We start from the raw sequence: 19,675 nt of genomic DNA, 5'->3' as shown, positions 1-19,675 counted from the left end.
TTGTGGGCATTTGAAGCCCACAAGCATTTATTTCCTGGATGCGGTGAATGCTGTGCTCCCAGCATTCACCGCTCGTTCCCGCACATGCTCAGTGGCATCCTGGGAAGCCTGAGACTAGCTCTCAGGAGTCTGGGAGAGGCTAGAAACACGCCTACTCCCATGGGAGGAGAACCAGGAAGTGCAAAGAAGAATAGAAAAATAAAAGGTAATTACGGTGATTTAAATTTTTTTAAACGGCATGTCAGCATCTAGGCAAGGAAGAGAATACATACAGATATTGTTCAAAATTTGGGTGGAACCCCGCTGTAATCACCATTCTTACATACCCAGATTGGCTGGCTGTATCATCTTGAATGACTCTTCATTATTGTTTTTTTAAGAACACCATATCATTTGGCAAGTTGTTCAGTGCTACTAGCATTATATGCTGTACTGCCCATTTGTTTACAGGGCTCCAAAGTACACCATTATCCATAACATGCAAATTTTATATAATTATTAGCAGCCATTGTGCTCTTGTTGGGCTTTTAATGTGCCCCTGTGCCTTTAAGGAAAAATGGGTTGCCTCCAGGCATACCTCCCTTTAATGTATCCATTGTTATACACTGTATATGCGCAATATGGAGACTCTCAAATATGAGTATGGACCACAGTATACAATGGGGCCTTGACAAGATTCTTCAGCTACCACATATATTTGCAAATATGTGCAAATAAAGCCTTTTTTAACGAGAATTTTGCTATTTTGATTTTTTTGCAGGCTTACTGCCTGATGTCCCAAGTGTGCTGGGAAAACTTTTGTTTGTTTGTGGTATATACAATTATTACACTAAAATATGGATGGACTGGTGTTACATAGTTACATTGTTAATCAGGTTGAAAAAACACACAAGGCCATCTAGTTCAACCAAAATAAAAATACAATCCCATATACACAATCCTTCACACACAGTTGATCCAGGGGAAGGCAAAAAACCCCAGCAAAGCATGCTCCAATTTGCTACAGCAGGAGAAAAAAATTCCTTCCTGATCCCTGAGAGGCAATTGGATTTTCCCTGGATCAACTTTATCTATAAATGTCAATACCCAGTTATATTATGTACATTTAGGAAAGAATCCAAACCTTTTTTAAAGCAATCTACTGAGCTGGCCAGAACCACCTCTGGAGGAGTCTATTCCACGTTTTTCACAGCTCTTACTGTGAAGAAACCTTTCCGTATTTGGAGATGAAATCTTTTTTCCTCTAGACATAAAGAGTGCCCCCTTGTCCTGTGTGATGATCATAAAGTGAATAACTCAACACCAAGTTCACTATACAGACCACTTATGTTGATCATATCCCCCCTTAATCTCCTCTTCTCAAGAGGGAATAAATTCAGTTCCTCTAATCTTTCCTCATAGCTGAGCTCCTCCATGCCTCTTATCAGTTTGGTTGCCCTTCTCTGCACTTTCCCCAGTTCCCCGATATCATTTTTGAGAACTGGTGCCCAAAACTGAATGGCATAATCCAGATAAGGTCTTACTAATGATTTGTACAGGGGAAAAATGATATCTCTCTCTCTGGAGTCCATACCTCTCTTAATACAAGAAAGGACTTTGCTCGCTTTGGAATCCAGCAGCCTGACATTGCATGCTATTATTGATCTTATGATCTACCAAAACACCCATATGTATATGGTGTCTTTTTTCAACCTCACCAACTATGTAACTATGTAAAAATATAGCTATATCCTTTGCTAGCCTTTAACTAGGAACACATAACACAACTATAGATCGGATGTACACACTCACTACTTACTGGTATAGCATGATGTTAGCTTTCTGTGTCTGGTCAGCAATTTCATCAGCGGTCCCTGGTCCGATAGTTTGGGTCCTGTCTCCAAGTGAGTTGTATAGAAGTTTTAGTAACTCAGACGATGCTTGCTCATTATCTCCTTCGATCACCCCAATCTCCATCCGGCCTCCTCTTTCCCGATCACGTATGTCCTTAGCCAACAGCATACCCTAGCAAAAAAAAAAAAAAAAAAGCATAAGACTGACCATACCAGGACTCACTGAATTTTTGTTTATAATAGTATGTAAAAGACAATGGTTCTGGAAGCAGCAGCTACCTTCATTCTCTCTGCCTTATTGCTGTCAGGTCCATTCCACTGTACAATCACTCTCCCCAGATCCAGTAAAAACACATCACCAAGGTTAAAACTGTTCCAGTTCAGCTCCACCTGTAAATAATATAGAATGTCATATAAAACAACAACTCAGAAATACATAAATTAGATAAATTATATAATACCATTTAAAACACTATCAAATAATTCTATGGGTGCGCTTCCGTTTGTCTTCCATACAATCAATTTCATAAAAATACACATTAGTGTGCTAAGGAAAAAGCCTACATATTAGGAGCAAATCAGTAGATTGAATCTTTTTTTTTTTTTTAATATTATGTCACTTTCAGGCAACTGCACAGGAGGATGTTTGTACATTGTAGATAAAAGAGTTAAAAATTATGTGGCATGTCTTTTTCTTTGGGGATATTTTCATGTGTTGGCAGCCAATGTTTTGAATGGGCTGCCTTAATACAAGTGCGTTAACATACGTACAGTAAAGTGTAAAAAATTTTTAAATATAAACATGTTATACTCACCTGCTCTGTGCACTGGTTTTGCACAGAGCAGCATGAACCTCCTCTTTTAGGGTCCCCCACTGGCGCTTAGGCTCCTCCTCACTTCTGAGTGCAAGCTGCTTGCTATGGGAGCGCTCATGTGGGCTCAATCCTGAGTCAGGTTGTGTATGTCTATTGGTCTTGGCCCCAGCCCCACTCCCTCCTCACTGGATTTTATTGACAGGCACCCGCTGCAGCTTCCATGTCCAGTGAGGAGAGAGAGAGCAGCACTGAGGAACAGGGCTGGATTGAGTTTAGGCCTCAGGTAAGTATTTAGGGAGGGGCTCTGAGCAATGAAGGTTTTTTTAACTTGAGAATGCATTAAGAGAAAACCAGAGATTGCATTAAGGTACCAAAAACTTTATCCTTTACAACCACTTTAATGTTTTACACAAAAGTAAATGGTTCCTTATTCTTGCCACTATACTGTGCATGATTTATGAAATATACAGCAACATTTTTGATTACTGAGGGCTGTTGCAGTCATATTTTAAATAATATGAATACATGTAAAATACTACAGTGTTGTCTTCAGATCACATACTCACCTGCCCAGTGATTACAGCATGTCCAGCTGCAATCCACTGCTCCCCTGCCACGGGCCAGGTTCCACACTGCCATCTTCATCTGTCATTGGGAGCCCAGCTGTCTCTGCTGGGTTCAGGCAGCCGGTCCCCAATGACACATGCAGCTCCACCCTACAGCCGCTCTGTATTGTAACGTCTAGTGATTGTAATGTGAAGTGATTGTAACAGCTAATTTGTTTTTTTATTAAATATCAAAATGTTATACTAAACTGCTCTGTGCAATAGTTTTGCACAGAGCAGATCCAAATCTCCTCTTCATGGGGTTCCCCGCCAGCTCTTTGAGCTTCACATCAATTCCATCCAAGTTATGAGAAAAAACAATAATGTATAAATAATAAAAAATCAAACATTTTTGTGTCAAGCAAGTTCACAGTGAAATAATTCATTAATATCAAAGTATCGTCAAATATCAAAAAAATCTCAATTTTCAGCAAGTCCAGAGTGAAAAAAGGTATATATTGAAATAATATATATTGAAAAAAAAAATATATATAATAATGTCCCATAAGGTGACTCTTGTGATAATGATCCAGGTAATAAGATCAGTGACTTCACACACGTGCTCCCCCCCGTGTGACTGTGCTCACCTCAAGACATGTGACTGCACAATCAAGTTTGGTCTACAAAAGCAGCTGAACCACCTCTGGGCTCTAAGTATAGCGGGCTTTGCAGGATCCCCCAGGTATAATCCAGAGATGTTGTCCTCAATTTAAAGTAAGAAAAAGGCTGGAGAGTGCATTATCGTTTGAGTATACATGTATTATAGGTAAAAAAACATCAGGGTACTCACATTTCACAGGTGCTTCCAGCGCACCAAACTATAGAAAACATTCAGTATACAAATCCTCTCCAAACGGCCTGCAAACTTGTGTGTATCAGCAGCTTGCTCAGAGAGCATGTTACTGTCTCCTCCACCGTCCTGGCCCCTCCCCTACACGTGATGACACAGGGCTAATCACGTGTCTTCCTCAGGGGGATCTTCTTTTTTCACAGATTATGGGAGTGTGATTAATGCTACGCTGTGGTGTATTGGTTCTTTATCCACATTTATAATTTTTATTTATTTATTTTATTTTTCAATACTACACCTGATGGTAGTTTTGTATGTAATTTAGGCTGGTCGTCTCTAATGGTAGCTTGCAAGATTTCTATTTATCTATATTGGGCTTCACATCCCTGTCACGTGTCCCCTTAGCAAGCTGCTTACTATGGGGGCACTTGTGCATGCTCTTAAGACACACAGAGTGGGGCTCAGCCTCAGTGATGGAGCTCAGAGCCAGTGATGAGGGAGCCACCCCCGGCTTCCTCATCACTGGCTCTGAATGATAGCAGCGAGAGCCAATGGCTCCTGGTGCTGTATCTGAACCAATGAGGAGCAAGAGAGCTGAGAGAGCCTTGGCTCTCGTACACATCGTTGGATCTAGATCGGGGTCATATATTTAGGGGGCTGGGGGTGAGCTGCATGCAGAAGGTTGTTTACCTTACTGCTTAGAATGCATTTACAACCACTTTAAGGAGGCTGTGGGAGCAGGGACACATCAGGGACACATCATTCTCACCAAGACAAGAACATCGTGGGAGGCAAGGCCGGCTGAAAAAAAATGGTATTTTAAACTTGTGGATTGGGGAGGGTTGAATAGAGGAAAGGACACATTTTTCAGAGAAGGTCCAATTTGAGTTAACTGATAGTTGGTACATTTCCATTACTGTCCCAAATTACTTCTCCAAATTGCTTCTCTGCCTGTAAAACTGGAGCACTTCACAAGTGAGGTGCCTACGACAGTTCTGTCAAAGCAGCGGCAGATTCATATACATCTTACTGACATGTACATGAATCTATCACAAATTCTGGCATTCGTCGCACTAATACAAGACAGGTTTCTAACCGGTATCCACAATAGTCTTTATGACTTTCAGAGTCTATGTCCAGTTTTCACAATTTTATGCAAGGCAATCATGCCACAGACATAGCCAAAATGGACAGCTAATGGATTGCTGAATACAGCTGTAGGTGCAGAGAATTACCTCGGTAGCTGTGACATTCCGTTTTCCCTTAACATGAAGAAGCCTCTTCACATCATATGTGTTCGTATCCACGTGTTTCATACCAGATGCCACACCACCTTTCTTGTAACTGAAATAGTAAAGAACAACTCTAGATCCAGAAATTGTCTACGAATGGTCAGATCACAAAGAATCACAGTGTACAGAACATTTTATAATTAAAATCTGCACAGTGTGTTAGAAGCCCTCTTTAATCTAATATCTGATTATTAACAATACTAATATGTATGATTGTGTGGACCTTAGGATCAATTGAATTATTATATTTTTATTTGTTCAATATTAAGGAAAGTAAAACTGACTTTAGAGAAGTCTATGTGAAAATACATACATTTTTGCTTTTCTAATGCCGCATACACACGGGCGGACTTTTCGACCGGACTACTCCGACAGACTTTTCAGCGGACTTTAGACGGACTTTTGACAGACTTCCGATGGACTTTCTAACGAACGGACTTGCCTACACACGATCAGACCAAAGTCCGACGGATTCGTACGTGATGACGTACACCGGACTAAAATAAGGAAATTGATAGCCAATAGCCAATAGCTGCCCTAGCGTCAGTTTTTGTCTGTTGGACTAGCATACAGACGAGCGGATTTCTGGGTCTGGCGGAATTACGACGTAAAGATTTGAAGCCTGTTCCAAATCTAAAGTCCGTCAGATTTGCGTCTGGAAAAGTCCGCTGAAGGTCCAGTGAAGCCCACACATGATCGGATTGTCCGCCGGATTTGGTCCGTCGGCGTCCAGTCGAAAAGTCTGACCGTGTGTACGCCCCATAAGAGCTTTAACCAGGTCTTTTCAGATGTATTCATTGGGCATTCGTTCGTACAACCCCTTCCTATTCAGAATTCAAACTTGAGAAAATTGTTCCCTATGCAATATTCCTGGTAAGATTTAAAGAGTCCATAAAGTATATGTTCTTTCCACTGTAATATTTCTTGGTAAAGATATTAACATAGGATTGAACATTACATTAGGTAAACATATATTGGTATATAAACTTTTTGGAAACCATATACAGTATATAACTATATTTGTTACATTCCCTCTTCCACAAGCTATTGGTCATTAGATTGGAGGAGGGCTCTCTTTACACATACACTTTTTGTAAGTTGCCAGCGAGGCATTATAATGGAAGGGAAGAGGCCAGCAGCCTTTGTTGAAAGTTGAATTTCAACAGCAATACATTCTTTTACCGAGAAGCCAACTGATGCCTCACCATATGGGGAACTATAAGTAACACGTCAGGTCAAGGTGGATGATGGGGGCTTGTAATGTCCTCTGTGAGCTCCTGAACCTCTCCTTTTCCCCATCACTTCCCTTTGTTTGGAATGAGCAAGGCACATTAGTTGCAGTCTTGTGCACTGCTCTATGCACACTAAAAATTGCATAGACCATCTCAGGGGACAGCAGGAGCATGTGGCTACATTACTACATACACTGTCTAACAGGAAACCAGATCACAGCAGCAAAAAAGAAAAAAAAAAGGAATTTGAAAGAGGTTACATAGTTACATAGTAGGCAAGGTTGAAAAAAGACACAAGTCCATCAAGTCCAACCTATGTGTGTGATTATGTGTCAGTATTACATTGTATATCCCTGTATGTTGCGTTCATTTAGGTGCTTATCTAATAGTTTCTTGAAACTATCGATGCTCCCCGCTGAGACCACCGCCTGTGGAAGGGAATTCCACATCCTTGCCGCTCTTACAGTAAAGAACCCTCTACGTAGTTTAAGGTTAAACCTCTTTTCTTCTAATTTTAATGAGTGGCCACGAGTCTTGTTAAACTCTCTTCTGCGAAAAAGTTTTATTTCTATTGTAGGGTCACCAGTACAGTATTTGTATATTGAAATCATATCCCCTCTCAAGCGTCTCTTCTCCAGAGAGAATAAGTTCAGTGCTCGCAACCTTTCCTCATAACTAAGATCCTCCACACCCTTTATTAGCTTTGTTGCCCTTCTTTGTACTCGCTCCATTTCCAGTACATCCTTCATGAGGACTGGTGCCCAGAACTGGACAGCATAGGGGCGGCGGGACCAGAGTCTTGTAGAGTGGGAGAATTATCGTTTTATCTCTGGACTAGATACCCTTTTTAATGCATGCCAATATTCTGTTTGCTTTGTTAGCAGCAGATTGACATTGCATGCCATTGCTGAGCCTATCATCTACTAGGACCCCCAGGTCCTTTTCCATCCTAGATTCCCCCAGAGGTTCTCCCCCCAGTGTATAGATTGCATTCATATTTTTGCCACCCAAATGCATTATTTTACATTTTTCTACATTGAACCTTATCTGCCATGTAGTTGCCCACCCCATTAATTTGTTCAGATCTTTTTGCAAGGTTTCCACATCCTGCGGAGAAGTTATTGCCCTGCTTAGCTTAGTATCGTCTGCAAATACAGAGATTGAACTGTTTATCCCATCCTCCAGGTCGGTTATGAACAAATTAAATAGGATTGGTCCCAGCACAGAACCCTGGGGAACCCCACTACCTACCCCTGACCATTCTGAGTACTCCCCATTTATCACCACCCTCTGAACTCGCGCTTGTAGCCAGTTTTCAATCCATGTACTCACCCTATGGTCCATGCCAACGGACCTTATTTTGTACAGTAAACGTTTATGGGGAACTGTGTCAAATGCTTTTGCAAAATCCAGATACACCACGTCTACGGGCCTTCCTTTATCTAGATGGCAACTCACCTCCTCATAGAAGGTTAGTAGATTGGTTTGGCAAGAACGATTCTTCATGAATCCATGCTGATTACTGCTAATGATACCGTTCTCATTACTAAAATCTTGTATATAGTCCCTTATCATCCCCTCCAAGAGTTTACATACTATTGATGTTAGGCTAACTGGTCTGTAATTCCCAGGGATGTATTTTAGGCCCTTTTTAAATATTGGTGCTACATTGGCTTTTTTCCAATCAGCTGGTACCATTCCAGTCAGTAGACTGTCTGTAAAAATTAGGAACAACGGTCTGGCAATCACTTGACCGAGTTCCCTAAGTACCCTTGGATGCAAGCCATCAGGTCCCGGTGATTTATTAATGTTAAGTTTCTCAAGTCTAATTTTAATTCTGTCCTCTGTTAACCATGGAGGTGCTTCCTGTGTTGTGTCATGAGGATAAACACTGCAGTTTTGGTTACTGAAGCCCCCCCCATTCACTCGTGAAGACTGAGGAGAAGAATAAATTCAATACCTTCGCCATCTCCCCATCCTTTGTAACCAGATGTCCTTCCTCATTCTTTATGGGGCCAATATGGTCAGTTCTCCCTTTTTTACTGTTTACATACTTAAAGAATTTCTTGGGATTTTTTTTGCTCTCCTCCACTATGTGTCTTTCATGTTCTATCTTAGCCGTCCTAATTGCACCCTTACATTTCTTGTTGCATTCTTTATAAAGTCTGAATGCTGAGGATGATCCCTCAACCTTGTATTTTTTGAAGGCCTTCTCCTTTGCTTTTATATGCATTTTTACATTGGAGTTAAGCCATCCAGGACTTTTGTTCGCCCTTTCAAATTTATTACCCAATGGGATACATTGGCTAATGCCCTTATTTAATATACTCTTAAAGCAAACCCATTTCTCCTCCGTATTCTTTGTTCCTAATATTTTATCCCAATTTATGCCTTTTAGCAAGGTTTGTAGTTTAGGGAAGTTGGCTCTTTTGGATTCCACCTCCTCCCTAGCTCCCTCAGTGATGTCATCTCTCACATTCACTTGTACATTATTCTTGATATATAGGCATACCCCTCCCCCTTTTTTGCCCTCTCTATCCTTGCGGTAAAAGGTATACCCTTGAATGTTTGCCAGCCAATCATGAGAGCTGTTGAACCAGGTCTCTGAAATTCCCACAAAATCCAAATCCTCCTCGTACAACAGTATCTCTAGTTCACCCATCTTGTCCGCCATGCTCCTGGCATTGGTGAACATGCCACATAGATTTGACTGGTCGTATATTGTCCTCTTATTGGGTGTTTCGAGATTGCAACTAGGACTTGCTACTATACTTACCTTGTGTTTTTGTGCTTTGGTCAACCTACCACTAATGCCCCCAATACTACCCTCTGGAAGATCTTCCGCACTGACTATCTCTACCTCTGGACCCTCCCCCCCATTGCCTAGTTTAAAAACCCCTCTAACTTTTGGCCATCTTCCTTCCCAGCAGATCTGCACCCTCCTCATTTAGGTGCAGTCCGTCCCTTCTATAGTACCGGTTATCGACTGAGAACCCAAACCCCTCCTTACTACACCAGCTCTTCAGCCACTTGTTTACTTCCCTAATCTCCCTCTGCCTTTCTGGTGTGGCTCGATGTACCGGTAGTATTCCTGAGAATACTACCTTGGAGGTCCTTTTCCTCAATTTAGCTCCTAAGTCCCTAAAATCGTTCTTTAGGACACTCCATCTGCCTCTGACTTTGTCATCGGTGCCAACGTGCACCATGACAGCTGGGTCTTCCCCAGCCCCTCCCTGTAATCTGTCTACAAGATCCGTGATGTGCCGAAAGGTCTGAGAGCAATAGTAGGTACTAATATTGGTACTAAGGTACTGTTTTGATTAACAATACATACCTGAATATAATTATTCTTCAAACCAGAGTTTATTGTCACTTTAATTCAAAACCATAACTGTGTAAATTGTGATATTATCCTATGTTTATTGTGTACACTGGTGGCCGCCATATAAAATTATATACTGTATCTCTCTATGGCTGAGTCTTGTATATAGTTATAACCAGGTCTTTACAGATGGTATTCATTAGGCATTCATTCGTTCGTTTGGCCATAGTTTCCTATGCAATATTCCTAGTGAGATTTAGAGTCCATAAAGTATATATTATCTCTACTGTAATATTTCTTGGTAAAGATATTAACATTATTATCTCTCTATGGCTGAGTCTTGTATATAGCTGAGAGTATGAGGTCTTACACAAACTTATTGTGATTTGTTTTTGGAGACACAGCTAAAACTGTTGATATGCTTACAGTACATGTATATGCTATCTGCAGTTTCTCACGTGTAAACACATGGCATGAATGTATCCCAAAATGCAAAAAAATACATAACTATGCATTCCTGTAAATGTTGAGATCTGACCCACACCATAAGTACACTGCAACCTTCTTATTCTATAGCATCCATCAGCAGCTCTGGTACCCTACAAGCTAATGCATCTGGCAGAAACACAGCAAAATGCACATTTTTTTCTTTGTATGAAAGTGTCATCCCTCTATTAATAGCCTTTATTGCTATTATTATGTCCATTTTTTAATCAAAAATCTTTTTATCTGCACCTCAAATGCTTTCTTTATGCTTTTTTTTTTTTTTTAATAGATACAATCTTAGAGTTAACACAGTCAAAAATTAATAGTATTTTGATAGATCAAAGCCTCTGTGGTAATGTATTCCAAAAATCAAAGCTTTTTCTTCCTTTGTTTTATGACTAAATATAGAATGTCAGCTTAGTTTTTTTTTTGTGTTTTTTCGCTGTTTGTGTCTCATTATGAGAGATTTTTCTTCACGCCTTGTTTGGGGGACACAACAGAGAGAAAGTTTCTCCAAAGTGATAGGAAATCCCCTCCCCCAAAACAGAAAGCTTTATCTTTACCTCCTATTCTGGCGACAACAGTAAAATGTTGGAATTTATATTGCTGTCTCAATGACAATGGTCACCAAGACAAATTGAGATGGTAAATGGGTAAAACACAGTAAGTAAAACCTGTAGAAAAATAACTGCCACTCCAAATGGTGTGTCTTAAATCTCTTTTTGTTTTAGCCCCAAAAGACTTCAATAGAAACTTCTGAAAAGTATGAAAAATGCACACTTTTTTCACCCTTGTAACTAGCATTCCATTGGATAAAAATGCGTTATAAAAAAAAGACTGTGAGAACGAGCAAAGATTCTGAGCTTGAGTGTGAATGCAGCCTAAAATACATTACATGCACATATAGGGCTCATTCAAATGGGCGATTAAACCCCTCCTCTGTAAAGTGCCGCTGGCAGATGCCACCTCAGAGCGCCGGCACAGGCACAGTCGCATGCCAAAGTTTTATATGTGGGCAGGAGTGGGCGCATAGATCTGAACACAGAGGCTCTGCATTAGACCAAGGCAATTTAAAATCCCTGTCAGGTTTTTGTGCTTTTACCTGCAATTTTTTATGTTGGTGACACGGTCTTTATAACACTTCCACATACTATACATAACTATACATTTTTTTGGCTTTAAACAGTTGTCAATGTTATTGATAGTTTTCAAGTTAATTTCACAGTGTAAATGGGTCTGCTGTCAATTTGCCCTTTCAAAAATGTATGCCTTCATCAGCTGTTTATGTATGGCGGAAGAGTTAAAAGGTAACTTCAGTGACAAAAGAATGCGATAGGAGGTAAGTGAAAGTGCGAACTATGCTCATCTAAAGATCCAATCAATTTTCAGACTCTGTTGACTCCCTGATTATGGAATTCCCCCCCACCCCTCCTGATACTCCTTTTTTACCTAGATGTGGAGAAGAAAAGTTGAGCTTGAGCAGAGAGTGCTAAATTCTTTATACTGCACTTAAAAATATTTATTCAGTCCACCAAGGCTGGATGCCGATTGTACTTACATGATGCCCTGTTTGAAGTACCCTTTAAAGGATTCTGATTCATATCCCTGGACCTCCCGATGCTGCACAGGACCTCCTCCCAGGTAGTCATCCAGCTGAATGGTGTATATGGCTGCTGACCCCTGCTCATCTTGGGAAGAGTCATTACCAATCCAGTAGTGGATATCATAAAGCAGGCTGTTGCCAGAATTTTTTGTCTATAAATGCAAGAAATCCAAAATCAATGAATGTTTCCATTTCTTATGTTGAAAGGCAAATTATTCATTTTTAAAATGAAATTGGGAAATATTGCCAGAAAACAAATGGCCTGCAGTTGCTTTAGGACAACATTCAGTTTTAGCCTTGCTCTTTCCCAGGGTTGCGATTGCTGGCTAAGTGCTTTGTTGGCACTTAATAGTATTTGCTTACCTTAAGCCTTGCCTATTGTTTATATTGACTTCCTGTTCATTCGTGTATATAAAGATTATCATGCTTTTACTTTTCATCCTTCTCAGCACACTCCATTAAAAAACAAGCCAAGGACAGTTCTGAATACAATTTGTGCTTAGCCTACAAACACTTACATACAGTAAGAGGTAGCAGTCTCCCTCAAAGAAGTTCCCATGGGCCTTCGGTGGCACCAGCACAAGGTCCATTTTCTAAAAAAATGTGATACAAAGAAAAATGTTTACTTTGTCAGGATCTCTACATGTCTAAGTCTTTAGTGCTACCATGATTTAAAGTGTGTGTTAGGCCAAAACATGTTTTCAGTTTTTAAATAGAATAAGGAAGGTTTAAAAGAGAAGCGTGGGTTTACAAATAGAAAACCCTTATAGTCACCTAGGTGGATGCAGCATTGATTGTGGATCTGTCCCCTGCTGCCTCTGCACTGAGAATTGATCGATTAAACACCACTGATCACTCAGTTCTCCCCTCTTCTCTGAGCAGAGAGCTAGTACCTGTCAGTCACGGCTCTCTGCTCTGTCCCTCCAGCACTCAATGGAGCCCTGGCCTGGGGAGGGAAGGGAGTGTGTAGACCAGTCTATCAGCAGGACAGCTGAGAGGCTGAGCCAGCTGCTGGTCCAGGCATCTGGGTAGATCCAGACTGTAAAGTTGGGATCTTTCCCCAGCCTTGACCGGCTGAGTGACGTCAGCCGATAGCGACTATAAACAGGTCACAGGAGAGCAGAATGAACTTCACTCCTGTGATTCATAGGAGCAGTATAGCCAAAAAAAAGATTTGGTCAAGACTCACCTTTTAAAACCCCCAGAAGGGTTTTTTTTTGCTGTCTGTTTCACAACAGGGTGATTCTCCTTCACTTCCTGTCTTGGAAACACAACAGGAAATGCTGGGCAATCCCTCCAAAGTAAACAAAATTCCAGTCCTAGAGACTATTCACTGGAAATAGTGTACCCAATCGGGGGTTTACTTTATCTCTTCTGGCAACTCAAAGTTTGGATTTAACTTTCTTGGTGACTATGGCCACCATGAGAAATAGAGAGAGTAAATATCCCCAGCAGAATACAGACAGCAATAGAAACCGACAAAGGGTCTAACCCTTTCCTGCTCTACAAAATTTTTAAAAACAGTAAGTTGATGTTAAATACACTTTGATGTTTGACTGATCGGGCTGAGAGAGAATCTAAGGAAGCACGTAAGAGTTCAGGGTTTTGGCACAGGGACATAAAGTAAAGTCATTACAAGTAAGAATACAGTAGCCATGCAGCATGTGGAATACTAGAGAGGGGCTACGGCTTTTTGACGGTTGTTAATTTTAACTTGTTAAAAGGGCTTACTTATGATATCATTCTAATATCAGTTTGCATGCCTTGTATTATTGCAGGGGAATTTATAAGGGATCCCCAAAGAAGGTGTATTCCTCCCAAAGCAACAATATTGTGATGATCACCAGGCTCCTCTGCCCCTCTGGTGCCTAAGGGGTGGTCCTGAGAGGCATGGGGACATATATACACATAACCCATATGCTCACTGGTATGCCAGCCTGCATGCTACCGGGTATTCTGTACTGATATAAATAAAGGGGTTGGAGCATGTCCATTTTATGCACTTCTTTTTAAAATGAAACACTAAATGGAAGCAATAATCTTTGGAGAATCAAACCTGTTTCCAGTTTCAGCACTATGGAGAGCTCCATAGGCACATTTATTGGGCTAAACATTCACCAGTAGTACATTACCTGCACTGAAAAAGCATCAGATAAATGTCAGCAGAAATTAGGAGATTCCAGCAATAGTACCTAAATTTACCAGTAGATTTATAAATGTGTACACAATACCGCATTATATATAAATGTTGCTTTGAAGGACTAAGAAGCAATTCCAACACTGTTTAGCATATACCGTACTATGGGCCCAGTATCAAGTTTATTTGTGCTGGTTTCTCTGGTGTCTCAATACAGACACCCCTTTTCCTCGAGCCCTTCTGCATCCAGCAGCAAAGTCACAAGATTACTGTTGCTAAATTTGCATATGCATGTCCACAATTGTTATTGAAAAGTAATGCAACTGTGTTTAATTGGGAAGTTTTCAAAAAGAAGTCTAAAAGAACAATTTCATTGAATTTTCATAATGTAAACACTTCTACCTCTTCTTCTTACCTCAATTCTCCAAATAATTAGCCCCGGGGCTTTAGTGACTGCCTTAAATGCACCACTGAGTGCCATGATTGTAAGCAATTATTGCATGCAATGATTAGACCTAAAAAAATGTAAAACACAACAAGAATAAGTTATTTGCAATCAGGAAAAAAAATATTAAAATAAACAAGAAATCTAAGTTTGATGGTGTGTAAATAAAGTAGTATTAAATCCTTGGTGTTTTTTTTTTTAATTTAACACATTAGGTACAGCAAAATAAACATTTCATGGTATACTATTTTTTAAAATTCTTAGCAAAGCATTTGCACTTTATAACTTTTAAGTAAAAGAAAAAAGTGCTGCGCTATTTTCTAGTGATAAATATTTGCCTGTGTGTTTTTACACATATATAGACACTCTAGACTATATCTGTAACAAACCACATACATAAATTATTATAGTGGCACCACTAATTAAAAAATGAATGTCACTCTGTGCTCCAATCTAGTGCAGCATGTGAACTGTTAATTAATTAGTCCCTCTGCCTTTCCATGTATACACACTCTAAAATTACCTATAGAAGATCACATACATAAAGTGCTATTAGAGACACAACTTATTGTCAGATAAAGTGACTCTGTGCAACAATATAATGCAATAAGTACAGTAATACTAAAATATCATCATCTGTCATAAAATGAAAATCCAATATATATGTTCTCAAATTATATTCACAAACATGTTCCCATGCACTACATGGGAAAGTGCTATGATGCTTGATTCACAAAATGACATGCATTATATATAAAGTCCATTCACAGTTCAAAATCCAAAGCAGCTGGTGATAGCAAACGTGTACTTGTGTCCACTCAGGTGCTCCCCCCTTCAGTATGTGCGCTCACCTTAGAGCGTGTGACCCTGCAATTAAGCCTGGTCAGAACACGCATATGAACCACCTCTGGGTTCAGTGATTGTGTTGGAATCCTGGGCTGGTTGCAGGTAATGTTTTCCACATGTATATGATAAAAAACTCGAGTGTGATATCATTTCAACAATATTTTTTTATAAAATTTAGACCCTTCTATGGGGTACTCAGATTTCTTGGGTGCTACAGTGCACCACTCTTTACAAGAACAGAGGTAACGTTGAAGTGATGTGTCCTTTCCTTTGCTGAGAGAGCTCCGCTGCTTTGACGGTGCAGGAGGCAGCGGAGCATTCTCAGGGGCAAGGGATGTTGCAGGGGATGCCTGAAATCTGACTTGTATCTTAGGCAGACTTCTGGGAAAATTGGTGATCCAATCACATAAGCAGGAAATAATGTTTCTTGGGAGTGGTCAGTACACACTCTGTGTACAGAAAACTCCAGGTAGCCATATTGCAATGTATTCTCAGAAAATGACTTTGCAGATTGGAAAGGAAAGGTAATTTTTAATAACATTCAATTACAAAATGATTAGTGTCGCAATTATATGCGCTATATTATTTTTTCTTTATTTGCTATTTTTTTCCCCACGAAAGTGGAGTTACACTTTACCTGAACTGAATTAACAGTCTAGACATGGGCATAGTTTTCGTTGATAACAATGAAATATCCATTAACAGTTAAAAGCTTAAATAAGTGAAAGACCGATTTGCAAAATGTTCCCTACAATACGTTGCCACAATAGAATGCCAATGTGGTCATTACTATTTTGTTCTGCCACTTTTAAGCAGCACTAGGTCTTGTGCGAAATATACAATAAGGGATTTTTTCAAACCATAGTTCCAGTGTCTATTCTTGCCCACTCCAGAGAAACTGAAAAGCTTTTATTGAAGTACTGCAAACAGTCTTTGGAAAGAATCTTAAGACTGGAGGAGCATCACTGGGTACAAGTCCTTGATGCTGCTAAATTGAGTTTTCTCTTGTTGGTCTGAAGCAGTAGCAGATAATTGAGTATTAAGATGTTAAGTTATCATCAAATGCCCTTTGGCAGAAATCTAAGGAAGACATATTGTAGAGTAAAAGTATTGATGGGCTTTACTATGATAAAAAGCCACCTGCCAATATTTTCTATATAGTAAAAAAATATGTAATTCAAAGTTATGGGTATAGCCTTATTATTCCATTATCAACCTCCAAATCCTATTAGTAAAAGCTGATCACACAAAAGGGATAGATTTCCATTATTCAGCCAGTACGCATTTGATAGCTCTACAATATAGCATTGCCAACTTATTATTTTATTTGCCTAGTGAAGACATTAGTTTATTGTAGAACTTCTTCTACGGTTTAGGCTTCATACTACAACACAGAGAAAATAATGTCAAAACATAGCATCCAAAATTGGTGTGGTGAAGGCAAAGTCCATCAGCGGTGTTAATGGTCAGCTATGTGACTTTGTCAGTGGTGTCATTTTTCTTAGGCACACGGGGTGGAGTAACTTTATTTTTGTAAGACTTTTCCCTCACTGTAATATTTTGAAAATGGTAGCCATGTGCTGAAAGAAAGTTTCAAACATCTTGAATCAAACAGGTCTGATAAGGTTTTGCCATTTCAGCTTTTAAAGCAATAACTATGTCAAACATCAAATTTTTAGTAAAAGAAGACACAGAAGAGGAATTTATCAAAATTGATGCGGACACAATCAGGAGCAGGTGTGCATGGCAACCCATCAGCTTGATAAGTTAAAGCTGAATTCCAGAAAATCTTAAAATTCTCCTTTGCAGAGGGTCTGTACTTGCACTGCAAGAGTTAACTGTTTTTAAAAGTCTAGGGGGCATGAAAAAGTAGAATTACTTACCTGATCTTCCGCACCTCTGTCTTGCTAGACCAGTCCCTGCAGCCTCTTTTCACCTATGCTCCAGTGGTCTAAGGTCCTGATGTCGTCACTGATGCAGGATCCATAACTTTGTGTAGTTCTTACCCCCACAGGATCTGCTGTTGATGATGGGTTCTCTGTTCTGCCATGACTCTTAAAGCTTCCCAGTCCCCACTAAAACACCTGGTTATAGGTTGAAGGCTATTTACACCTGTTTAACCTAAGAGTTACATAATTACATAGTAGGTGAGGTTGAAAAAAGACACAAGTCCAACAAGTCGATCCTATGTGTGTGATTATATGTCAGTATTACATTGTATATCCCTGTATGTTGTGGTCGTTCAGGTGCTTATTTAATAGCTTTTTTGAAACTATCGATGCTCCCCGCTGAAACCACCACCTGTGGAAGGGAATTCCACATCCTTACTACTCTTATGCTGCGTACACACGAGCGGAATGTCCGACAGAAAAAGTCAGATGGAAGCTTTTTATCGTCTATTCCGATCGTGTGTATGCCTCATCGAACTTTTTTTTTTTTTAAATTCTGAAGAACCTATAAATGCTCTAAATATTTCTGACGGAACCAATTCCGTCGGGAAACCCGCTCGTCTGTATGCTGTTCCGACGGACCAAAAACGACGCATGCTCTGAAGCAAGTACGAGACAGAAGCTATTGGCTACTGGTTATTGCACTTTCTTTTTCTAGTCCCATCGTACGTGTTGTACGTCACCGCGTTCTGGACTGTTGGACTTTGGTGTGACCGCGTGTAGGCAAGAGCGGAGTTCCGTCGGAAACCTTCGGAGTTTATTCCGACGTCAAAACAGGTCGTGTGTACAGGGCATTACAGTAAAGAACCCTCTACGCAGTTTAAGTTTAAACCTCTTTTCTTCTAATTTTAATGAGTGGCCACATGTCTTATTAAACTCCCTTCTGTGGAAAAGTTTTATCCCTATTGTGGGGTCACCAGTATGGTATTTGTAAATTGAAACCATATCCCCTCTCAAGTGTCTCTTCTCCAAGAGAATAAGTTCAGTGCTTGTAACCTTTCTTCAACTTCAACTAATGTCCTCCAGTCCCTTTATTAGTTGTGTTGCCCTTCTCTATACTCACTCCATTTCCAGTACATCCTTCCTGAGGACTAGTGCCCAGAACTGGAGAGCATTATTGCTTTATCTCTTGAGTTAATCCCCTTTATAATGCATGCCAATATTCCGTTTGCTTTGTTAACAGCAGCTTGGCATTGCCTGCCAATGCGGAGCCTATCATCTACTAGGACCCCCAGGTCCCTTTCCATCCTTGATTCCCCCAAAGGTCCTCCCCCCAGTGAGTAGATTGCATTCATATTTTAGCCACGCAAACGCAGTATTTAAAAATTTTCAACAATAAACCTCATTTGCCATGTAGTTGCCCACCCCATTAATTTGTTCAGATCTACTTGCAAGGTTTCCACATCCTGCGGAGAAGTTATTGCCCTACGTAGCTTAGTATCATCCGCAAATACAGAGATTGAACTGTTTACCCCATCCTCCAAGTCGTTTATGAGCAAATTAAATAGAATTGGTCCCAGGACAGAACCTCGGGGGGACCCCACTTTCCACCCCTGACCATTCCGAGTACTCCCCATTTATCACCACCCTCTGAACTCGCCCTTGTAGACAGTTTTCAATCCATGTACTCACCTTACGGTCCATGCCCACGGACCTTACTTTGTACAGTAAACTTTTATGGGGAACTGTGTCAAATGCTTTTGCAAAATCCAGATACATCATGTCTTCCTTTATCTAGATGGCAGCTCACCTTCTCATAGAAGGTTAATAGATTAGTTTGGCAAGAACGATTCTTCATAAATCCATGCCGATTACTGCTAATGATACCGTTTTCATTATTAAAATCTTGTATATACAGAAGTCCCTTATCATCCCCTCCAAGAGCTTGCATACTATTTGTGATAGGCTAACTGGTCTGTAATTCCCAGGGATGTATTTTGGCCCTTTTTTAAATATTGGTGCTACATTGGCTTTTCTCCAATCAGCTGGTACCATTCCAGTCAGTAGACTGTCAGTAAAATTTAGGAACAATGGTTTGGCAATTACTTGACTGAGTTCCCTAAAGACCCTCAGGTGCAAGCCATCTGGTTCTGGTGACTTATTAATGTTGTTTTTCAAGTCTATTTCTAATTCTGCCCTCTGTTAGCCATGAGGGTGCTTCCTGTGATGTTTCATGGGGATAAACTCTGCAATTTTGGTTACTGAAGCACCCTGATTCCCTCGTGAAGACTGAGGAGAAGAATAAATTCAATACCTTCGCCATCTCACCATCCTCTGTAACCAGATTCCCTTCCTCATTCTTTATGGGGCCAATATGGTCT

At 40.2% G+C, this 19,675-nt stretch overlaps 1 protein-coding gene across 2 annotated transcripts in view; it reads right to left on the bottom strand.

The window, feature by feature from the left end:
* Nucleotides 1–19,675, bottom strand: part of AVIL (advillin) — an 83,982-nt gene that overhangs the window by 28,314 nt on the left and 35,993 nt on the right. For both annotated transcript variants that reach the window (XM_073613728.1, XM_073613727.1), the window contains exons 2-7: nucleotides 14,530–14,629; nucleotides 12,496–12,570; nucleotides 11,933–12,129; nucleotides 5,278–5,386; nucleotides 2,112–2,222; nucleotides 1,799–2,004 (exon numbers count right to left, since the gene is read on the bottom strand). In XM_073613728.1, coding sequence (XP_073469829.1) covers nucleotides 1,799–2,004; nucleotides 2,112–2,222; nucleotides 5,278–5,386; nucleotides 11,933–12,129; nucleotides 12,496–12,570; nucleotides 14,530–14,595 — 764 coding nt within the window. In that variant the 5' untranslated portion in view covers nucleotides 14,596–14,629. The remainder of the gene's footprint in view (nucleotides 1–1,798; nucleotides 2,005–2,111; nucleotides 2,223–5,277; nucleotides 5,387–11,932; nucleotides 12,130–12,495; nucleotides 12,571–14,529; nucleotides 14,630–19,675) is intronic.

The sequence above is a fragment of the Aquarana catesbeiana genome, linkage group LG02 (assembly GCF_042186555.1).
Source record: "Aquarana catesbeiana isolate 2022-GZ linkage group LG02, ASM4218655v1, whole genome shotgun sequence".
NCBI lineage: Eukaryota > Metazoa > Chordata > Amphibia > Anura > Ranidae > Aquarana > Aquarana catesbeiana.
Note: the sequence above shows the minus strand (reverse complement) of the source record. Positions and strands in the feature narration are given on the sequence as shown.